The sequence below is a fragment of the Daucus carota genome, chromosome 6 (assembly GCF_001625215.2).
Source record: "Daucus carota subsp. sativus chromosome 6, DH1 v3.0, whole genome shotgun sequence".
Lineage (NCBI taxonomy): Eukaryota > Viridiplantae > Streptophyta > Magnoliopsida > Apiales > Apiaceae > Daucus > Daucus carota.
In genome coordinates this window covers 32,050,896-32,071,940 of record NC_030386.2, presented here as the reverse complement: position 1 = coordinate 32,071,940, position 21,045 = coordinate 32,050,896, and the positions used below count along the sequence as shown (strand labels likewise).

The window sequence follows — 21,045 nt, the reverse complement described above, 5'->3', positions numbered from 1 at the left end:
TTTGAGATACCTTTGACTTAAATTTACATGTACAATATAACTAGAAAAATAATTAAAATTATATAATAGACTATTTTAATATACAACTTTCATATTTTAAAAATAACGAATAACTAATTTGTAGTAATGTTTAGTAAAAATGGCCAATGAAAATTGACATATAAAAAGGGACGGTTTTCATCATATGCATAATATATTAATGAAATTTAAATGTTAAAATTTGATAATAAACTGATATTTGATCGACGTTATGGGTCTTGTATATCATTTATACTAAAACTTTATAGTTTATGAGATTAATATTTTACTAACTTATTGACATAAAGTATTTCAACCTCAACATATATCTAAGATTTTTCTAATAAATCTATTCATCTTAAACAAATATTTAAATTCTATATATATTTAAACTAAACACTTTAAATTATAATATAAATTATAAAATATTAAATATAATATATGCATCCCTCAGAGATGTATAAGCTAATACTCCCTCCGATTATACATGTCACTTTTACTTTTTACAATAATTTAAAATGCATAAAAAGAACACTTTTGCTTAATAGTTTATGAATTTATTTTTGTGAATAAAAAGTTTTTATTTATATTTTATGCATAAACAATTCAAAATATAATAATCAAAGTATATCTTTTATGCATTCTGAATGACATGTCAAAGAAACATGTAATAGTTAAACAATGGTTGAGTTTAATTTTAGCTAGATAATTAAATTCTTTTTTTTTTGCCGAAAATTCCTTTTTATTAGTCTAAAATTTAGAAATATATATATTTTATTTATTTTATCATGCGCTGCTCCTATGTGAAACTTACATATATTAATATTTTCAAAGTAAAATATTCATTTATTCCAAAAGTATTAAGAATGACTAAAAAAAATGTATAGGACTGGAGATACGTGAGGAAAGTAACTTTAAACAAAGAAGGCAGTCGAATGAGTGACAGTAGCGACATGTTTTTAACGCAACGTCCACTTAAACACGCCACGTCATTGCGTAGATTTATTGCAGCATCTCTCTGTAGTTATGTTTAGAAGTTATGCATGGAGATCCTCAAGTCGCCAGTTGCAGCAGCCTAGCTTATATTCCTGCCTTTGGCCTCCTGATGGTAGAGCTGTATCTTGCGACCATTAAGTGCTTGCAGTGGCCTTGCGTTCTCATCTGCAAACTGTAGGTACATCCAATTTTCATGCATTAGAACCAAAGACTATTTCTATTTGTGCAATGTTAGAACTTAGAATAGCATTACACCACTAGAATTACTGCCTACGACATCGGTGCTTGGACATCGGTTGCTCAGTCGACCGATGTTAATGTCATTTCAGACATCGTGTTTTGTTTAATCGATATTATCGTGAAATTTAGACATCGGTTGAGAAAATAACCGATGTCGTTTATTAGGACAGTGAGTTTAATGAATCAATCGGACTTACATCATGAACTGCATGTCGCAATAGCTTCACTTGATCTTGTGAAACTGTACAGTACTGCAGGGATAGATTGTTGCAGTAATTTAATCAAAATGAAAAGAAATTCACTTGTATCTAGTGTAGTTTGAGGCCAAATGAGTAGATTAGTAGTTGAATACCCCTCGATTGACTATCCAAGTAACACCTTCAGTGCAGGGAGGAGTGGTTAGTGAGCCCATATATCTGTAGTAATTTTTCCCCGCCAGGTCTATCTCCTTCGGATCCAGTTTCCCCACAGTCGTGTTACCGTGCTTGTCTTGCAGGACCTGCATTTCTTTGCTCAACTGACTCATAACAACAAGTAGCCGGTTTCGTTAGTATTTTGCTTTAAAAGATTTAGAAAGAATATCACAATTAAAAGAGCTTAAGCAAAGTGAAGAGAAATGAACCTTAGACAGAAAGGAATCTGGTTTGCCGATCTTGTACAACTGCGCAACAACAGCAATTTTGTGATCCTTGGTCATGTGAACCATATGCAGCTCCATATCATACCTGATTTAAATCGGATCCTTTTAATTTTGATAAATCATAAACTTATTGGAAATAAAATAGAAGAACTAACAATACCTCTGGCCGTTGATGGCGTGCTCAGAAGGTGAGTGCCAATGACATAGCTTTAGACCATAATCGATCCCATCTATCTTTATGAATCCCGGTCCAGGATCTACTGTCCAATATACCTGCATTTCATTTTTCCTCACAAGTTAGCAGTTAGTTATACAGCTCTATAGCAGGACAAACTAGGACGAGTGTTCATGCATAAAACGTACAGCGATATCATGGCCTCTATTCCTAATCTCGGCCTCAGCAGACTTGTATTCTGTAATCACGTCCTCAGACTTTGGAATAACCTCAACATATTCATAAGAAATATCAATTGGAGACTGCGTGTGATTTCCTAAAGCTTTGCACGCCTCCCATTCCTTCTTCAACTCTCCCCATAATTTCGGTGCTTTGGGGCTGTGATCTTTGTATTCAAACTCTTCCTCGTGTTCTGCATCCAAACGAACAACCAAAGCCTGTTTACATACAATTAGGGAACGGAAGAGGGGAGAACAGGCAGAGATCAAGCATTCCGGTACTTACCTAATTCTTGGGCTATGACTAATGATGTTACATAAAAGAAAAGGAGCAGAAGACTCGGAAACAGGGTGATGCTACACTTAATCTTCATTTATCGGTAGCTAATAGATGAGATCAGAGCTGCAAATGTATATGCACTGATGTAGTTATGATTGAGTTTAAGCCTAACACAAACGACTCATGACTTAGGAAGTGGTTCTTAGTATTTGGAGGGTTCCCATTAATTCATAAGCATGCGAGTGATTCAAGTTTCGATTCATGATGCTGCAGATAATCGGCACAACCGGACTCTTGTTTATTTGTTGCTAATCACATTAAAGGACAAGATTTTAACATCTGGTAATCACATACCCCTATCCAGGGAGTGCAAGATGGTCGACCGTAAATGCACCAAAATTGTTGGGGAGCCAACTATAATTTTATATAATAATAACATTGTAGTCTCTATTTTGGTGGGTCATCTTTCGCTCATCTTAACTAATTCGGACATAATTAATATTCCGTCTCACCGTCATAACCACCCACTTAACTCCGTATCACTTTTATGGAAGTCGAACTTAAAACGGTACGCATACTTACACGCGCACACAATCTCACATTCTCCCTTACTAATATCTTTATGTAAATAAATATGTATATTTCAAAACAACTCTTACATATAACATTCTTCTTTTATCAAGTTAAGATTCACTGTTTTAATTGAGATTCATTACTTGTTAAATAAATATGACTCAAATTTAAATAGCCTTTTTATTCTATTTATGTGCTAGAGCTTTCGCTCAGATTCAAATCAGAACCCATCTGACATTTTTTTTTGCCAGCGAACCCATCTGACATTAGGCAAACACGCAAGCAATTGTTGAAATATAGATTCACTGATCAGCATCTCACTGATTCTCTGAAGTTCTGTATTTCGGGTTCAGGAAATGCTTATTGTACGGTCTCCCAAATTTTGTTGTTTATAAAGATGTTTTATTGCTTGTTCTCAGAGGACAGGAATCCCAAGTTTTACAGGATAAATATGTAGAATTACAAGGTCATCTCATTGCGTTTTATTAGCAGCAGCTATAACAAGTACAGTTACATCTTACGGTAAGAATAATTTATTTAAGTAGAGCTGGCATGCATGCGTCTCACTTAATTGGCATCCTGGCGGTAGAGCTGTATCTTCCGACGGTTAAGTGGTTGCACTGGCCTTGCGTTTTCATCTGCATACTGTTGGTACACTGAATTTTAATATATGAACACCAAACTCTAGTTCACTGAGTATTACATAAACACTTATCTGCTTATTAATAACAGAATGCAAGTAAGGTGATCAGTACAATCAATCAATAAATGTCTTACATCGTGAACTGCATCGCGTAGTAGCTTCACTTGATCTTGTGAAACTGTTCCGACCTGCAGGGAGTTACTTGTGACAGTAGTTCAAGAAGTAAAAATGAAAAGAATTCACTTTCATTTATTTTCAACTAGAGGCAATTTTAATACATTAGTCAGGTTAGTAATTCAGTACCTCTTGATTTAGTCTCCAAGTTACACCTTCAGAGCAGGGAGGAACAGTCAGTGAGCCCATGTATCTGTAGTAATTTCTCCCCGCCATCTCTATCTCCCTCGCATCCAGCTTCCCCAGTCCCTTGTTCACACGTTTGTCTGTCAGCAACGCTATTTCTTCGCTCAGCTGAATCATTTTAGAAGGGTAAAGATAAAAAATTAACAGTAAGTAGCTAGTTTTTGTTGGTATTATGTTTTTATTATTTCTAATCTTAGCACGCTTAAAAAGATTGCGAAAGGAAATCACCAGTAAGAGACTGAAATATTAAAATGACGCGGAGAATATAAAGAGTAACCTTAGACAGAAAGGCATCTGGTTTGCCGATCTTGTACAGCTGTCCAACAACAGCTACCTTGTCCTGCTTGTCCTTGTGTACCATATGCAGCTCCATATCATATCTAAATTACATTTAATCCTTTCATTTGTGATAGATCATGAACTTAATGAGGTGCTGCTAAAACAAAATAAAATCAACGAATATCACCTCTGGCCGTTGATGGAGTGCTCAGAAGGTGAATGCCAATGACATTGTTGTAAAAGATAATCACTTCCATCTATCTTAATTGATCCAGGATCTCCTGTCCAATATATCTGCATTTTTTTCACCAGGAGTTGCCAGTTATACAGCATTATAGCAAAGTCATACAATGACAATTGACAAGTATACATGCATAAACGTACAGCTATATCATGGCCTCTATTCTTAAGCTCGGCATCAGCAGGCTTGTAATTTCTGATCAAATCTCCTGCCTTTGCAATAACCTCAACATTTTCATTAGAAATATCAACTGGAGACTGATTGTGATCTCCTGCAGCTTTGCATGCTCCCCATTCTTTCTTCAACTCTCCCCAGAATTGCGGTGCCTTCTTGCTTGGCTCCTTGTATTCAAACTCTGCCTCATTCTCTGCATCGACATCAACGGCCCCAAGTCTAATTACATGCAGTAGTTAACCGATTACAAATATAAGTACGATATTTCAGTACTTACCAACTTCTTGAGCTAGAATAAATGATACTGCATACAAGAAAATGAGCAAAAAAGTTGAAAACAGGGCGATGCAACATTTAATCTTCATCTTTAGTTAGCTAGTAAATGAGACCAGACTCCAGAGCAATAAATAGCGTGATTAATATATGCATACAAGTACTTGCGATCGGGTTTAAGCCTAACATAAACGACACAGTTTCGTACTCGTTCTTTCGAGATGGTTCCCATAATGGAAAAGCTCCATGCACAAAAGTACAATGTGTTAGAGTTCTAACTGAAATTCACATGGTAAAATAACGTTAGTAGATCAGAACCAGTTTGGCATTAACAGCTTGGCGCGGAAGAGATTATAAGCTCTGGTTAAATAGTTTTAGTTTGAAATCATTTGGACTCATGGTTCCGCCACTAGTACAGATGCGCTGAACACTAATTCAGCTAAGAAGGTCATGCCATCATCTGATTTTGTAAACAATTCATCCTTCGAGAAAATTTTTGAATTCGTTCTTTCTTAAAGAACTGAGCTGTCTGCTTTTTTTGATACAAGTAGCTTCACTGCCCAACTTTGGCGCCAAATCATACCTAATTTCTAGCTTTTTGCTTATCAAAGTTATATTTTGGCTACGACTCTAATGATTTTCTCTCTTGCCCCTTTCAGCTAAAATGAGGATGTTGATAAAAAGTTTGGTTTATTCATAATATTACATAATATTTATAAAATTATCTTTTATTCATAATATTTATTTAAAATTATCATACACTTTTTTTAACATTCACCGTCTCCATTCTATGATCCATATTGAAGTCAAAATTTTAAATTGTTAGAGCAACTCCAACCCAACACCAAAACACCAAAATGGTGTCATTTTTGGTGTAAAAATTACTCCAATGCAACATCAAAATGGTGTTAAAATTACACCAAATGAATTGGTCACCAAATTTGGTGTCAAGTGTTCATTTGGTGTAATTTTTACACCAAATTTGGAGTTTTTGAAATTGCCTACTATACCCTCACACTTATGAGACAAAACAAATTTATTCCTTCTATGTCCCATTACACTTATTTTATTTTATGCTTTTTATTTTTCAATCATAGTCATTATAAATTTTCTTCCTTTACTATTTAATTCACATTTTTTATTTATTCCAAAATTTTAATAAATTTATATTCTTGTATAAAAAATTAAATAATTAAGTTGTTCTCTTAAATTAGTTGATGAATTTATAATTATTTGAGATTCTTGTTTAGTTAACTTGTTAAAATTCTATGTTAAGCAATAATATCGATAAATATTGATATAAATAACTTAAAAGTGGAGAATATTCCATTTTATGTGTAAAAAGATTCTTTTTAGTGTAGGATATGGTATTGATGGGTTGGAGTGAAATTTTGAAATGGTGTAATTTTCACACCAAAATGGTGTTAAAATTACACTGGTGTTATGATTGGAGATGATCTTAAAGAAGTGCTTATCAAACCGCTCATATAATGGGCCTGTTTGGTTGAGAGAAGCAGAAGCTGCTTCAGGCTTCTGCTTCTCTTGACCCGTTTGTGTAAAGAAGTAGAAGCACTTTTAAGAAGCTGAGAATGCTAGCTTCTCTCTCACAGCTTCTGCTTCTTTTTCAAACACTTTATTAACTTATTTACTTCTAACTTCTACTCCACTTATTTACTATAAGCAAGAAGTAACTTCTGTTAAGTTAACCCAAACGGCCCCCATATGCAGCAGGGAGTAGTTGTACACAGATAACATTAGACCAATAGTCCATTAATCTGATTTGGGTACACTGTGAGAAATGATGGTATATGCAGTCCAACCAAATCTCCAAGAACTTGAACAGAATCTCTGTCCAGAAGGCATGTGCATCATAGATTGCAATCCGCTTTATGTGTCTGCAGCAGCAGCAGAAGCTAGCCCAACGGTTGAGAAAACAGAAAACATAACCAATATTCCCAGTGTGTGGATAAAGTTGAATGGTCAAACGAAGGGTCCCACTAACTGCTCAATAGTCAAAAAGTGTGCTTGAGTTTCGAGCCCCAACTTCCGGCGCTGTACGTTCTCCAGTAGAACCACACTAGCACTGGACATTTGCTACAATAAAAAATTACTAATAATCCAAGTTATGTTGAGAACAGTATAGGTAGTATTTTATACTACTAGGAGTAAAGTTGTAGCGTACTGTGAATTGTGATTCCAACACAGGCATGCACGAAAAGCATCATGTTTTATGCATAATTTTCTATCAATGTCCCGCTGTTTAAGGAACCCTAAAGCAAAAGTTTACAACTTAGCTATTGGGATAATCTGCTTGATTATTTAAAAGTATGACAATAAATTTAATTTAAATGTTTATTCTATATCAATACGAGAAGGACATACGCGGAGAATCTTTACTACAGTATTATGAGAGATTTTCTATAATTTTTTCAAGATCAGTTTACAATAAATATACTTATATAAAGGAGAAGCGAGGGGCGTGTATAAATACCCTTATAAGTTGTAGGGTTTTGGATCATCTAAAGTTCTAAACACAACTCACTCTCTCTCAATACCACAACCCTACCTCTCTCTAGTGATAGTTTGCTCGATTTCTAACTCGGTGGTGCCGTTCTTCTACAACGATAAGTGAAGGTTGTTTATACGGTATTATAAAAAAATTAAAGGTTGTTGCAAGCAAAGGTATTTACAGACCGCTATGTGGGAGTCGACAAATCCAAACACGGGAGAAGAATATAGTTTTGACATGATATTGATGGATGATATCAATAAATTAACTATTAGTGATGTATGTTTGTTGGTTATTCTTTTATAATATTTGTTTTGTTCATCGGACATGTTTGTTGTTAATTTTTTTTATGATTTACTTTGTATACATGAAAATATTATTTATGTATTATCTGTTTGCTCCGTTCAAGCAACTTTTAAGTGAAAGCTGTTTATACAGTATTCAAAAATAAATATTATTCGTCATGCTTTAAATTGTTAATTACGTGTAGAAATTTATTTTCAGTTTTTCATCATGAATTATAGTCCAAATTTTACAATTTCATATATTAGTAATGGTATTACATCAAGATTTTTATAATATAAAATTTATTTTATCTTACAAAAATTAATTTTTAATCATTAATATATTTTTTATAGACAGCCACAAAATTATTGTACTCTACAAATAATAATACTAAATTATTATTTTAATTTTTATAGGCCGCCGCAACGCGCGGCTTCTCAACTAGTTATTTATAAAACGAGATTCTATTCGACTACAGATTGGCACAGTAGATTTGCTAATGAGACACGGAAGCTCGGTTCCATACATCTTTCCAAAATGTATATTGATATTTTTTTTTTGACAAAATGCAAATTCATTCCATTAAATTGAAACAAGTCTAGTCGGGACAAATCCCCAATTGACAATGCAATCAGGTTGATAAACAATAAAACGAGCTAAATAAATAGCCGCATTGTTTCCAGACTGCTTCTTCAAACTGAAAAATGAATACAAAGGGTTCTTGAGTAATCCAGCCTACATCAATCCCGAAAATGGTAGCTTCACAATTGACCTTCACAATAGTTTCATGGCTGTTGCGGTGTTCAGACGACTCAGTTGTAAAAACTAAGCAATGAGGAACAAGAGTCCTCAAATAATGAACAACTATAATTTGTGAAAGGTGAGCACATGCGATCGCCACCGTTCCACAGGGAGCCAGCTATAGACATGCCGAAAGTATTAATGATGCGATAAGCCACATCTCCCAAAACTCCATCCCAATCATTCTCATTGATAACACAAAAAGACATAACAACCACAAATAAAACAACGCAGAATCACCCAAAAGTTGGGTATTAAATTATTTATTTTATTTTCTTAGAGATTTTAATAGTAGTAGCTCTTTGATTTTTTTTATAATTATTATTCTTAGTTTAATATAATTATTGTTCTGACATTAGTTTTGTTGTTTTTTCAAGTTCCATTGGTTCTATTTTCATACTTGAATGTTTTATTATCTAAGTGTCCGGGGACATCTTTGCGTGTTTTTCGGTTAGATGATAAACTTCTTGAGTGAAAGAACTCCGTTTTTACGTGATTGTATTTCGGTACAATTCATTCACGTGAAAGTGATTATGACAAAAAAAAAAATAAAAAAAAAATCAACACACGCCAAAAGGCGAGACGAGAAAACACAATCGGACCTTTGATTTCAAAAGATGTGATTTATTCAGGAAACAATCAAGCCCAAGCTCAAATCCGAAACAAATCCGAGAATAAAACTTGATTGGAATCTTCGAGGTTTAAGCAACACTCGATTTTATTGAAAAACAAAAAACTGGTAAATATTGGAGAAGATGGGAGAGCGAAAAGAATTTGGTGGATGAAGAGGATGGAGGTGAAGAATGAAGAAGTGACGGCTAATTTTAGGAGTCGACTCTCAAAACCCTAATTTGATCAAACGCATGTATATTGATATCCTTGTCACGTACCTTGTATTGGAGTTTTGATTTTGCTTTTCATTTATAGTATTTAGCTTGTGAAAATATGAAACATTTGTGCAATTGCGCTAAAACGTCTAAATTTGGACCCTGTGAGGTTAAACTCACCGTAATATTACATACACTAATATAATCCGTCTATCTAGAAATAAATCTTCCGTAATTAAAAAAATTCGAATTTGAGATAAGTGTGTCCCAAATTTGAGAAAATTAATTAATCTTTTTAAAAATATAAATAATATGAATATAATAACAATAATTAACTTTAAATTTATTTTTAGATAACAGGATTTGAATTGTTGCTGATAGGCGGTAGCGTTGGAGTTGGCCTTAATGTTCGGTACAATGATTGGAATATACAAAGGGATGGAAGAAAATTGCAGTTCAAGGATGGTATTTTCCAGATAATTGTAAATCATAAAGTGTACTCCCTCCGTCCCAATGAATTATATACATTGGGATTGGACACGGAGACCAAGAAAAAGTGTAAGAAATGAGTAAAGTTAGATGGAAAGTGGGTAAAGTGGTGGACCCACATATTTTTTAATACTAATAGATTTGAGGTAGTGGAGGAAAGTAGTGGGTGTAATAGTGTTTTTATTATTATAGAATGGAGATAGTGGGAGAATGTAGTGGGTGGAGTAGTGTTTTATATTATAAAGAGTTGCTATTTTGGGAATGTATAGAAATGATGGGACATCCCAAAAAGGAAACTGTATAGAATTGATTGGGACGGAGAGAGTATAATACAATAGAATCTGCCGCATTACCTGAAAGGAAAATGAGCTTTTGCATATTAGAATTGTACAAGTGTTGAGCAAGAATGGAATTAGCTCCTACGAGGCGTGCCTTATAGTACTATAATTTGTAGAAATCATTTCATTCAGCAGGTGTTTTTTTCTTAAAAAACACAGTGAAATGTTACCATGTCTGAAGCTTGCACACATACGAATGAAGGCAATCTGGGGACCTCTTAATTTAGGTTGTCGTGACGACTAATTGTAAGCTTAAAATGAGCTGATTACGGATAGATTAAAGGTAAAAAAATGATTACAGAAAAGAAGAAAGAGGGCGTAATGTTAATGCCATGATGCCATCTAATACATGTTAAAAAAAAAAAAAAAAAAACCTCAGTGGAATAGCAAGAAGCATCCTTTATCCGGTTCTTGAGAAAAATAAACAAAAAAAATATTTAGCAAAAAAAAAAAAAAAAAATAAACAAAAAAAATGACATGAAAGTCAAGAGAAGGGCCGCTCTTGTTTGTCCGGGGCCTAAAATAAACCCCCAGATTCAGTTCTGACACGAATCCCTGTAAGAGCAATTGAAGTAGTGTGTCAAAAATAACTTAAAACTGTATCCAGATTAGGGGTGAGCAAAAAACCGAATTGAAACCGAAACCGAACCGAAACCGTTCAAAACCGATGAAAACCGAACCGTATAAAACCGCACCGAACCGCAAATTAAAAAACCGAACCGATTCTAATGGTTGCGGTTCCGGTTTTAGATTAAAACCGAACCGAAATAAACCGAACCGAACCGATTATTTAAAATAAATAAATAAATATTATTTTTAAATTGTAACACATATATAAATATAAATATATAAATATATTTATATATGTACATATATACACGTGTGTATTAAGATAATATATACATATATTTATATTAATATATCATGAACCATAACTAAGTAATATATAGAATTTAGATTATAGTTTGGTATAGGTTGGAGAATACTTGAATTAGGTTCGATTCTTTTTACATATCTTAGATTTTATCCAAAAGAGTAGTACGAAACATACTATCAAAATCATAGACTCGCAGCCTTGGATTCTTTCATCGATCTAATACCGTAAAGATACAAAGATATAACTTTTAATGTTGTAAAATAATTTTTAAAGGTTCAATACGTAATTTTTTTCCTTTTCTCATTTCTTGCGGTTTTATAACCGAAACCGAACCGACTAAAACCGAACCGAGGTTTTTGAAACCGAAACCGATCCGACGGTTCGGTTGCGGTTTCGGTTTTTAATTTTAAAAACCGAAGATTCGCGGTTTCGGTTCCGGTTTTACCTTAAAACCGCCCCGAACCGAACCACGCTCACCCCTAATCCAGACATGATATTTTGTTCACTCTAGGTTGAAGTGGTGACAAATTGACAATCGTTTAATATCCGGTAAGGTTTACGGACCGGTTCCTTAAGGGGTTATTGAATAATGTTACTCCCTCCGTCTCAATTTATAGGTCCAGTTTGAAAAAAAAATTTGTCCCAAAATACTTGTCCCTCCCTTCTTTCAATACAAATTTATCTACATATTAATTGTGATTTTTTTGAAACTCAACATTATTTTCATTTCTCAATGCACTAAATCATTATATTTATTGTGATTTTTTTGAAACTCAACTATATTCTCACTTATCAATGCACTAATTAATGATACATGAGATAAGATTCCATCTAACCAATTTTTTTTCTTAATATGTGTGTTTATTCCAAAATGGACCTATAAATTGAGACGGAGGGAGTAAAATTTTTTGCTGAAGTAAGTGTGAAAATTCAAGAAGTTATTCCTCGATGTCATGCATTTTAATGTTTCTGTAAAATATAATTTTATAATTTATTTTTTAGATTTTCAGTAAATTACACGATTATATTTGTGTCCCAAGCAGTGAAAAAATATATAGAATTAATTGTTTTGAGTCAATTTAAAAATCCTGTAAAATATAGTTCCGTGATTTATTTTTAAATTAAAATAATTTTTAATACTCCAAATTTATCATACTAAATCATTAAATCATAAATTATAAACCGAGCCAAACAAACTTAACTCGTTCTTAGTCCCGCATTACTGTTTGGGATTACTGTTGCAGACAACAACAACAGCTTTTTGCTGAAAAACAGGTGAAAAACTGTTTGGTAAATTTAAAAATAGCTTTTCTGAACAGCAGTTTTTTGCTGAAAAATTGCTTTTAGAAAAAGCGGATACTCCCATGCTTTTGGAAAAAAGTCGCTTTCAGCTTTTGCAGGAAGCTGTTACAAATTTCATTATCAAACCTACCACAAAAAAATATTTTTTTTATATTATAACTTAAAATAAGCAAATATCAAAAAAATTACCAAACAGTTATCTGATTTCTATAACAGCGCTTTTTTTTACCAGCACTTTCTGACCGCACAACAATTTTTAACAGCACTCCCGCACTCCCAAACAGAGCCGAGAGCATACAGTGGGAGCTTATCCATGTGACCGTTGCATTTTTCAGTACTCTCTGGTCCATAATATAGGTCGTTTGATATATTGCGCGTAATTTTAGGTGCTTTGACCACATAGCAAATATTAATATTTTTATAATTTTCTTTTTCTGAATAAAAATATAAATGTTATATTTTTATTTAGAAAAAAAATTACAAAAATATTAATATTTGCTATGTGGTCAAAGTACATAAATTTACGTGTAAAAAGTCAAACGACCTATATTATGAACCAGAGGGAGTAATTCCCTGGTGTACCGCCCTGGATGACTCTCTCTCCACCAAATTATTTTCAAATTATTGGCTTTGGACACGTTTGAGTTTATTGACCGAATAGAGACATATTTATTTTTAATTTTCTTCTTAAACAAAATTTAAGTATGTAATTTAAAATTTCATATATAAAAAAAACTTTGAAATTAATTTATAAAATAGGGGGTTAACATAATTTAAATTGAATTCCCAAAATCAACCAACTTATTTAATTTGTCATAGAGGGAGTACAATATACATGCAATATAAGAACTTTTTTTTTTTTTTGAGTAAATGCAATATAAGAACTTGTTCGCGAGTTTTGTTTAGAAGAGAAAGCAAGGGAAAGCAAATAAATTTTTATTTTCATCTCATTTTTGGAGTGAGAGTTTTTAAGTGTAATTATGTTATAATTATATTTATTTTCATTTGTTTTCATCCTTTTAAAAAACACGAAAGCACCAAATGAAAGTGAAGGCTATAAAATTTTACTTCATCTACTTTCCTTCCCGTTTATAACTCGGGAGATGGGATTAATATTTGATATGAGTCCAGTTTTCTATTTTGACATGTCCAAACAGATGATCCATTTCTGGAATGTGTTGAGGGCCAGAGTTTTGTTCCCCAACAGAAAACTGCTTCACTTATATGTTCATACAATTTACTCCTTACTTCCTCACAAATTTGATATTACTCCTTGAATATTCAACAGCAGCAACAAATATACGTGACTCTTTTCGGTGACCTACTTACTTGTCTGCAATATTCCTATAAAATCCATTACATTTGTACACAGAAGCCCTAATATATAAAACAAAGTATACCATCTCTTCACCTAGGTCTAGGTGAATCCAAGATCTTTGTGCAATTGATTAAGAATCATGCCAAATTTGAGAATAAGAAAGCGGGCACTGTGAGATAAAGAGTGTGACCAATTGAGAAAGTATACAGTAGAAATTATCTATCTCACCCACTCACTGTCCACATACTTAATTACCACTGACCAGGACTACATTGTTATATATACACTGCTCTAAACCCCTAATAACTCCATTTTTTCCGTTTAGAGCCCTCTCTCCGTCCCTCTTTTAGTTCCTCTCAAAAAACAGAGGAACTGAACCACCACCTTTGTCTACACACTTACTTATACTAGTGTTTATACCACTACAAATATGGTACAAGGGACCTGCATTTTGCTCATCTTTTGCCTCACCACATTTTCTCCTCTTGCTTTGGCCACACTCTCTTCTTTCAACTTTACATCTCACATTGCCCATCCTGACCCTGAATCTGTTGTTCAAGATCTGCAGAGGTGAGTAAACTAACCACATTATATGCTTATGTGTTTATTCTGTGTTTTTCTCAATCTAAAGAATACTTCTTACAACTTCTTTAATTCTCAGCTGCAACAGAAACTCTGTACGGATATGTTAAGTTGTAAATCTTTGTATTAAGCGCTGTTTCTTCAGTTATTTCCTTTGGAACACTTGCATTACCAGCCAGACTCACTTTTGAAAGATTGTTTGCTTGTTCTGTTTGCACATTCTGTTCTTTTCCGCTTTACTTTATTTTTCCTGGATATAATATGCACATATATCATTGCCCATCGCTCCTTTTTACATTGTTTTTCTTGTCGATACCTGCATTGTAGTGTAGAAATCTAAATATTTCATTTCTGTGACTTCACTTCTTTATTTGTCAAGTTTTTTAAATAATTTGTTTGCATCTCTTGTATTTTGCTCACTAGAGTCAAATATATTGTACATGCGTTTGCTGCTCTGCCTGTTTCTTCATTTTGCATACATTTTTCATTTCTCATTTTGCATACATTTTACATTATTCAGTTATGTAGTAGGGCCTTAACATGTTTTCAATGGAAATTGATTTAAAGGTCCCCATAGTATCCAATGCAATTATCCCTTTACTTTTTCAGATTCTGCACTTGCGCTAAGCACCGCATTAGCTTTTTAATTCTTGTTTTTGCAATTTCTTTTAATCAATCCCCCGGCAAGTTCCCTGTGTCAAATTAACCTAATTACCGTCGAATCAGCAAAAATCTTATACTGCATATTCATCAAGTTATCTGTTTAAGTTTGCGATTTACGGTGCTAAGTCCCCGCATTATATATAGGTTCATTTAAATACGGAATTGATACTCTCAAATACATAAACAGACATTTTTCAGCTTAAAATCAAAAATAAAAAATGACTTAAAACACTTACTTTAAGCCCGGACAAACAGGCTGTACGTCTTAGGAGCTTTTTTCTCTTTGAATATTTATTTAGGCGACATTTGTTTGCAGGAGAGTGAACATTTCAGTGTCCAGAAGAAACCTGCTTTCATATGAAAACAGTGTTCGCTCCACCAATTGCCAAACCGGCAATCCAATCGACGACTGCTGGCGCTGCGACCCCAACTGGCAACTAAACCGCTTTCGTCTAGCGGACTGTGGTATCGGATTCGGTCAATATGCTCTTGGTGGTAAAAATGGCCGTTACTACATTGTCACCGATTCTTCAGACCATGATGCTGTCAATCCATCACCTGGCACACTCCGTTACGCCGTTATTCAAACCGAGCCACTCTGGATCGTCTTCGCAACCAACATGCTCATCCATCTCTCCCAGGAGCTCATTTTCAACAGCTACAAAACGCTGGATGGACGCGGCGCCAATGTTCACATCACGGGAGGGGGCTGCATCACGTTACAATATATTAGTAACGTTATTATCCATAATATTCACATTCATCATTGTTATGAATCGGGCAATACGAATGTCCGGTCTAGTCCGACTCATTTCGGGTATCGGACCAAATCGGATGGCGACGGTATATCCATTTTCGGATCAAGGGATATTTGGATTGATCATTGTTCGTTATCCAACTGTAAAGATGGATTGATTGATGCGGTGATGGGGTCTACTGGAATCACGATTTCTAACAATTTTTTTTCGCATCATAATGAAGTGATGCTGCTAGGGCACAGCGATGATTATTTACCGGATTCGAAAATGCAAGTTACGATTGCGTTTAATCACTTCGGACCGAAATTAATTCAACGGATGCCGCGGTGCAGAAGAGGGTATATTCATGTGGTGAATAACGACTTTACGAGATGGGAAATGTATGCAATTGGAGGGAGCGGTAATCCTACAATTAACAGTCAAGGAAACCGTTACACGGCTCCCGTCGATCGCAATGCGAAAGAGGTATGTCTCACTCGAAAGTAGAGCATTACGATAGTATACAAACAGATTGCAGTGAAATACTGAAATCGGAATGGGAATGCATAACAGCATTTTGTTTTATGTTTTGGTTGGAACAGGTAACGAAGAGGGTAGAATCGTCACACCAGAAGTGGAGAGACTGGAACTGGAGGAGCGAGGGGGACATAATGGTAAATGGAGCCTACTTTATTACATCGGGTGAAAGTTTAGAGCTAAAGTATGAAAAGGCTTACAGTGTGGAGCCCAAATCCGCTGTTATCATTGACCAACTCACCGTTAATGCCGGTGTCCTCGGTCACAGGTCCCCCACCTCGCTCTCTCGCATACTTTATTATTCCTTTCCCCCCTTTCCCTTTGGCTCCTTTTTTAACTTTCACTGTTTCTTATTATAAATTTCTTCTTTATCTTAAAATATTTTAAATGTCGTACATAGACAAAAAGCAAATCAAACATATTCCGCGTGTTGTATTTTTTGTTTGTTGTGTACATGTAATTTTTTTTTTTATTAAATTTGTTGTGTACATGTTGAAAATAAGGGTGAACATTCAGTTCAGTTAATCGAAAACTGAACTGAATAATCGAAATAATTTCGTTCGGTTTACCAATTTTTATATTTTGATTCAGTTTTCAGTAGTAAAAATTCTTTATTTCGGTTTTTTAAATTCGGTTAACTGAAAACCGTTCAGTTTCGGTTGTATTTTTTGTTTGTTGTGTACATATTGTTGAAGGTGGTGTGATGGAAATGCAGGAGAAATAACCTGGGGAAGTGGACTAGTGGCGGAGACGAGAATGGCGTTCCAGGATCGGATTCCGGTGATTTAGATGACGACTATGATTATGGTTCTGAGAGTAGTGCCGCGGCTCATCCACCAGGCGCTCCGGCAAATTTTATAGTCTTTCCTTTCCTAATCGCATTGTCATCGTTGTTATTCCTGTTTGTCTCGACCAAATCTAATTTATTGTAGTGACATTTTTAAGCACATCAATTTGAAACAAAATTTGTGTTTGGCTCATTACGTTTCTACTAACAACTTTCTTAAGTCTAAAGATGGATATGGTATTCTCGTAAACACACAGATAAAAACTTGGTACAGGGCAAGTAGAGTGTTCAGCACAATAGTAATAAGGACCTCTTACTCTCTTATCGTCTTACTCTCATCTTTTAAAATGACTGCGACTCTAATTTGATTTAATTTTTTTTTATTTTTTTCTCAAATTTCTGACTTCCAAGAATTTATTTTGAAGCTAGGAGTTAACATGCTTGTGAACGAATAGAGCACATACTACTGTTAAATCAACATCTGTTATGAATTAGTGGGTAAAGGGGCTGTTTGGGAAGCAGAAGTAATTTCTGCTTCTAGCTTCTGCTTTTCTTGACCCGTTTGTGCAAAGAAGTAGAAGCACTTTTAAGAAGCTGAGAATGCTAGCTTCTCTCTCACAGCTTCTGCTTTTTTTCCAAACACTTTATTAACTTTTTTACTTCTCACTTCTACTCTACTTCTCTACTTTAAGTATGGAAGCACTTTTTTTAAGCTTGGCCAAAGGGCCCCAAAGTCTGTCTTGCTTTGTGCTTTATGTTTATGTATGGATCAATGCATATAAATATACCCCTAAATAACAGTGGAAGGAAGAATAGCAGGTGTTGAAATTATCTATGATATCTGGTAGTTATCTTATCAAGGCACCCTTACTATATATTAAGAACTTAATCTTTAGCTATCAAGAACCTATCTTATTATCATTGCCAAATGTTAGTATGTTACTAGCTCATATATTCAGTTCATTGTACATTAACCTGTTTCCCACACCATGCTTTAGATACTTTAAGTATGTTCCAGACTTCCAGTGCAGATTTATTTGCTGGTAAACAAACGGAACTTTATAGTAAGTTCTTTTCGCTGATCATATTACTGTCCAGGGTAGGAAAATGACTGAGCGGCGCCTAAATTTTCAGTTTCCTTTGAAATAATTTTTTAGTTGCTATATAGAACTTGGACTCAGATGTGTGAGACTGTGAGTGTAAGAAATTGAGATGTCGCCGCTTAGACGTGTATGCAAAATTAAACTAAAACTTAATATACATCTTAGTTGTGTGCTTGTTGTGCGTCAACATTCCCACCAGAGATCATAACTAATCAAAGAGATACGTTTCATATCATTTTACGTCATTGGGGAAATTTGCTGAGATTGAATCTTTGAACCGTGCCAATGATAAAGGACATAGTGCATCTATATACAAACACTGAGACAAAAGAATTCGCACTACCAATGGAGGCACCTCACAAGATAACCATTGGACAGAATCTCAACAATTTGTAAAGGACGACACAAACAGATAATTTGATTGGTTGGCTTTGGCCTATGTACACTTAAGAAATCTTTCGCTTGTTTGCTTCTGCAGTAATTATTAACTAGCTAATCATAATTCTAACTCTAGTCCATGTTCCACAACAAACTGGAGCAGTAACAAGAATCAGCACTGCAGTAATCCAGATTATGTTTCACACCGTCAATGTTCTCGTCACTTGACCATTCTGCAAACCACTCCGATACTCTATTTTCATACGGGGAACGCATAATTGCATAATCTAATAGCTGCAATGTATCAGAAGATTCAAAAGAGCTTTCAGAAATCTCGTCTTTTTCCAGTATGCAATCTCTGGTGCCAATACTCTGGGCAATGCCTTCGCAATTTGAAACTGTCAACTGCTGTTCTGCTTCCTCTGCATTGAGAAGAGCTAGTATTGTAACGTAATTAAGAAATACTGAATCGAACTATTTGCTGTGAAAACTACATTTTTCTATATAATACCTTGTCCCTGGACTTGATATTCTCTTCTCAAACGGCTTCTCCAGTAGTTCTTTATCTCATTATCCGTTCTTCCAGGCAACTTTCTAGCAATTCTAGACCATCTATAAAGCAACAGAACACATGACTTAGTTCCAATGGAAATTAGTTAATTCAAAGAATGCAAATATATAATCAACAAAAAAAAAAAAAACTTTACTTGTTTCCCCACTGTTGATGAAGTTGAAGAATAAGTTTCTCCTCATCTTCACTTATTCGACCATGCTTCAAATTTGGACGAAGATAGTTCATCCACCTCAATCGACAACTCTTCCCGCTCCTCCCAAGACCTAGCAGGATTTTTTTTTTTTTTTGAGTACTATTACTAAAGCTTAGTTAATCATATCATCCAATGCCACATTGAATTAGAAAATTTTAGCTTAGTGTAAAATGCTACCTGATGCATTTGCCAAGGCATCCCAGCGCCGTTCTCCTAAAAGGCGCACAATTGCAGTAAGCCGCTGATCTTCCTCCTCGAACCAAGGCCCTTTTCGCATCTTCTGATCTTGCATGGCTACTAGCTCAGACAACTAAATTGCATCACTGTTGCAATAAGCCCCATAGCAATTGTGGTCTTCTTATACTTGAAATTAAAAGGTGGCACCACTGTAGTTAAGAAAAGCAGAGAATAATGACCAGAAAATTCTTACATGTCATCATCATAGGTGGACAACGCTTTATTACATCGTGGAAGCTCCACTCACGGAGTACATGCAACTTTTATCCAGTGACGATTCGCGTTAGGTTACACTGGGAATAAAAATATTGTCATTTCTGAATAATGGTTGGAGTTCTATCCTGTTACAGATAGTAGTCAAGAGTGCAGCAACACAGCAAGGTCAACTGGGCAGCTGCACACAGGAATAAAACAAGAGCAAGTGGTGGCAAAGACAGTTACATCTTAGCTGTCATTCTGTTACAAATAGCACGAGCTACATCACTGTATATAGGGTCATGTAGATAGTTCTAGAATAGAGCTGATGTCTATATAAGTAGATTTGCTGTGTATTCAAACTCAGACGTTCTGTTTTTTACATAGCATCAATATAGAGTGTTTTCTTCCTTGAGCTTGTTCTCTGGTTACTTTAATGGAGTAACTGTGTTTTGTGATATGGTATCAGAGCGAAACACTATACTCTAAATTAAGTTTAAAATTTTGAAAGAGATCCCACTATAATGAACTTTGTGACTTCAACTAAAACTACTTTTAAGTATAGTTTAAACTTGGGATATAGATCTCTTGTCTCTACCATATATCCCCGTCACATAGCTTGATTCAAATTCTGAGGGCGTGCTCTGAGTGTAAACATGGATTTAGAAGAGGTCCAGAGGATATACTAGAGATTTATCCCCACTTTGATGATTTTATTCTTTCTCCTAAATTCTGTGCTTCATTAATCTTTTCAAGTGATTGCAACTTCAGGCACATTGGAACATTGCGTGCCAAAAGAAATAATAATCTAATTTGTTTGGTTAAACAATAAAGAGCTCATAAAATTGATGTGTGTGTGTGTATAATATAAGAGCGATATTGTAATAAATTTAAAGTTATTTATAAATAAGAAAATTTACAATATCATTATATTTTAAGTATACCTGGATGAGTGTCGGATTCAAGATTTTACGAAAGAGGGTGCTTGATTGATATTAAAAAATTGTCTTGAACGGGGAAGACGTCATTTAATTTTTTCAGGGAAATTTTGGTGACACCTTTGCAAACTCTTCACTTCGAGTGTTACGTGAATCAAGAAAGTCAACAAAAATTGCATATAGATTGGGCTCACCATAAAAACGGATCGTTTTATGTTACATAGAGTGGCCCATTTTATATGTGAAGAAATATTTAAAGAAAACT

At 34.5% G+C, this 21,045-nt stretch overlaps 4 protein-coding genes across 4 annotated transcripts; 1 reads left to right on the top strand and 3 right to left on the bottom strand.

The window, feature by feature from the left end:
• Positions 1-819: 819 nt before the first annotated feature.
• On the bottom strand, positions 820-2,849 carry LOC108224433 (alpha carbonic anhydrase 7-like). The gene is made up of 7 exons (XM_017399062.2): positions 2,574-2,849; positions 2,258-2,481; positions 2,055-2,167; positions 1,877-1,979; positions 1,607-1,771; positions 1,452-1,505; positions 820-1,186 (listed from the first exon to the last, which is right to left on the bottom strand). Exons 1-7 carry the CDS (start codon positions 2,659-2,661, stop codon positions 1,094-1,096), a joined length of 840 nt encoding a protein of 279 aa, XP_017254551.1. The 5' UTR covers positions 2,662-2,849; the 3' UTR covers positions 820-1,093.
• Positions 2,850-3,528: 679 nt separating this feature from the next.
• LOC108224434 (alpha carbonic anhydrase 7-like) lies at positions 3,529-5,313 on the bottom strand. Its single transcript, XM_017399063.2, has 7 exons — positions 5,115-5,313; positions 4,807-5,030; positions 4,610-4,716; positions 4,421-4,523; positions 4,087-4,251; positions 3,918-3,971; positions 3,529-3,785 (listed from the first exon to the last, which is right to left on the bottom strand). Exons 1-7 carry the CDS (start codon positions 5,200-5,202, stop codon positions 3,708-3,710), a joined length of 819 nt encoding a protein of 272 aa, XP_017254552.1. The 5' UTR covers positions 5,203-5,313; the 3' UTR covers positions 3,529-3,707.
• Positions 5,314-14,099: 8,786 nt separating this feature from the next.
• On the top strand, positions 14,100-17,355 carry LOC108224700 (probable pectate lyase 12). Its single transcript, XM_017399394.2, has 4 exons — positions 14,100-14,426; positions 15,418-16,324; positions 16,441-16,643; positions 17,091-17,355. The coding sequence occupies exons 1-4, from the start codon at positions 14,287-14,289 to the stop codon at positions 17,305-17,307; spliced, it is 1,467 nt and encodes a 488-aa protein (XP_017254883.1). The 5' UTR covers positions 14,100-14,286; the 3' UTR covers positions 17,308-17,355.
• Positions 17,356-18,518: 1,163 nt separating this feature from the next.
• Positions 18,519-19,951, bottom strand: LOC108226251 (transcription factor MYB27). Its single transcript, XM_017401196.2, has 4 exons — positions 19,588-19,951; positions 19,351-19,480; positions 19,155-19,255; positions 18,519-19,065 (listed from the first exon to the last, which is right to left on the bottom strand). The coding sequence occupies exons 1-4, from the start codon at positions 19,700-19,702 to the stop codon at positions 18,776-18,778; spliced, it is 636 nt and encodes a 211-aa protein (XP_017256685.1). The 5' UTR covers positions 19,703-19,951; the 3' UTR covers positions 18,519-18,775.
• Positions 19,952-21,045: the final 1,094 nt, after the last annotated feature.

Bases quoted from the DNA above. Each gene is read 5' to 3' on its own strand.
- LOC108224433 (XM_017399062.2), bottom strand. From the start codon at position 2,661: ATGAAGATTAAGTGTAGCATCACCCTGTTTCCGAGTCTTCTGCTCCTT. The intron at 1,772-1,876 runs GTTCATTTCTCT...GTTATGAGTCAG, and splicing joins CAGATTCCTTTCTGTCTAAG to TTGAGCAAAGAAATGCAGGT. The intron at 1,506-1,606 runs GTATTCAACTAC...CTATCCCTGCAG, and splicing joins CTTGGATAGTCAATCGAGGG to TACTGTACAGTTTCACAAGA.
- LOC108224434 (XM_017399063.2), bottom strand. From the start codon at position 5,202: ATGAAGATTAAATGTTGCATCGCCCTGTTTTCAACTTTTTTGCTCATT. The intron at 5,031-5,114 runs GTAAGTACTGAA...ATGTCGATGCAG, and splicing joins TATTCTAGCTCAAGAAGTTG to AGAATGAGGCAGAGTTTGAA. The intron at 3,972-4,086 runs GTACTGAATTAC...AACTCCCTGCAG, and splicing joins CTTGGAGACTAAATCAAGAG to GTCGGAACAGTTTCACAAGA.
- LOC108224700 (XM_017399394.2), top strand. From the start codon at position 14,287: ATGGTACAAGGGACCTGCATTTTGCTCATCTTTTGCCTCACCACATTT. The intron at 14,427-15,417 runs GTGAGTAAACTA...ATTTGTTTGCAG, and splicing joins GTTGTTCAAGATCTGCAGAG to GAGAGTGAACATTTCAGTGT. The intron at 16,325-16,440 runs GTATGTCTCACT...TGGTTGGAACAG, and splicing joins TCGATCGCAATGCGAAAGAG to GTAACGAAGAGGGTAGAATC.
- LOC108226251 (XM_017401196.2), bottom strand. From the start codon at position 19,702: ATGCAAGATCAGAAGATGCGAAAAGGGCCTTGGTTCGAGGAGGAAGAT. The intron at 19,481-19,587 runs GTAGCATTTTAC...AAATCCTGCTAG, and splicing joins TGCCTTGGCAAATGCATCAG to GTCTTGGGAGGAGCGGGAAG. The intron at 19,256-19,350 runs GTAAAGTTTTTT...GTTGCTTTATAG, and splicing joins CATCAACAGTGGGGAAACAA to ATGGTCTAGAATTGCTAGAA.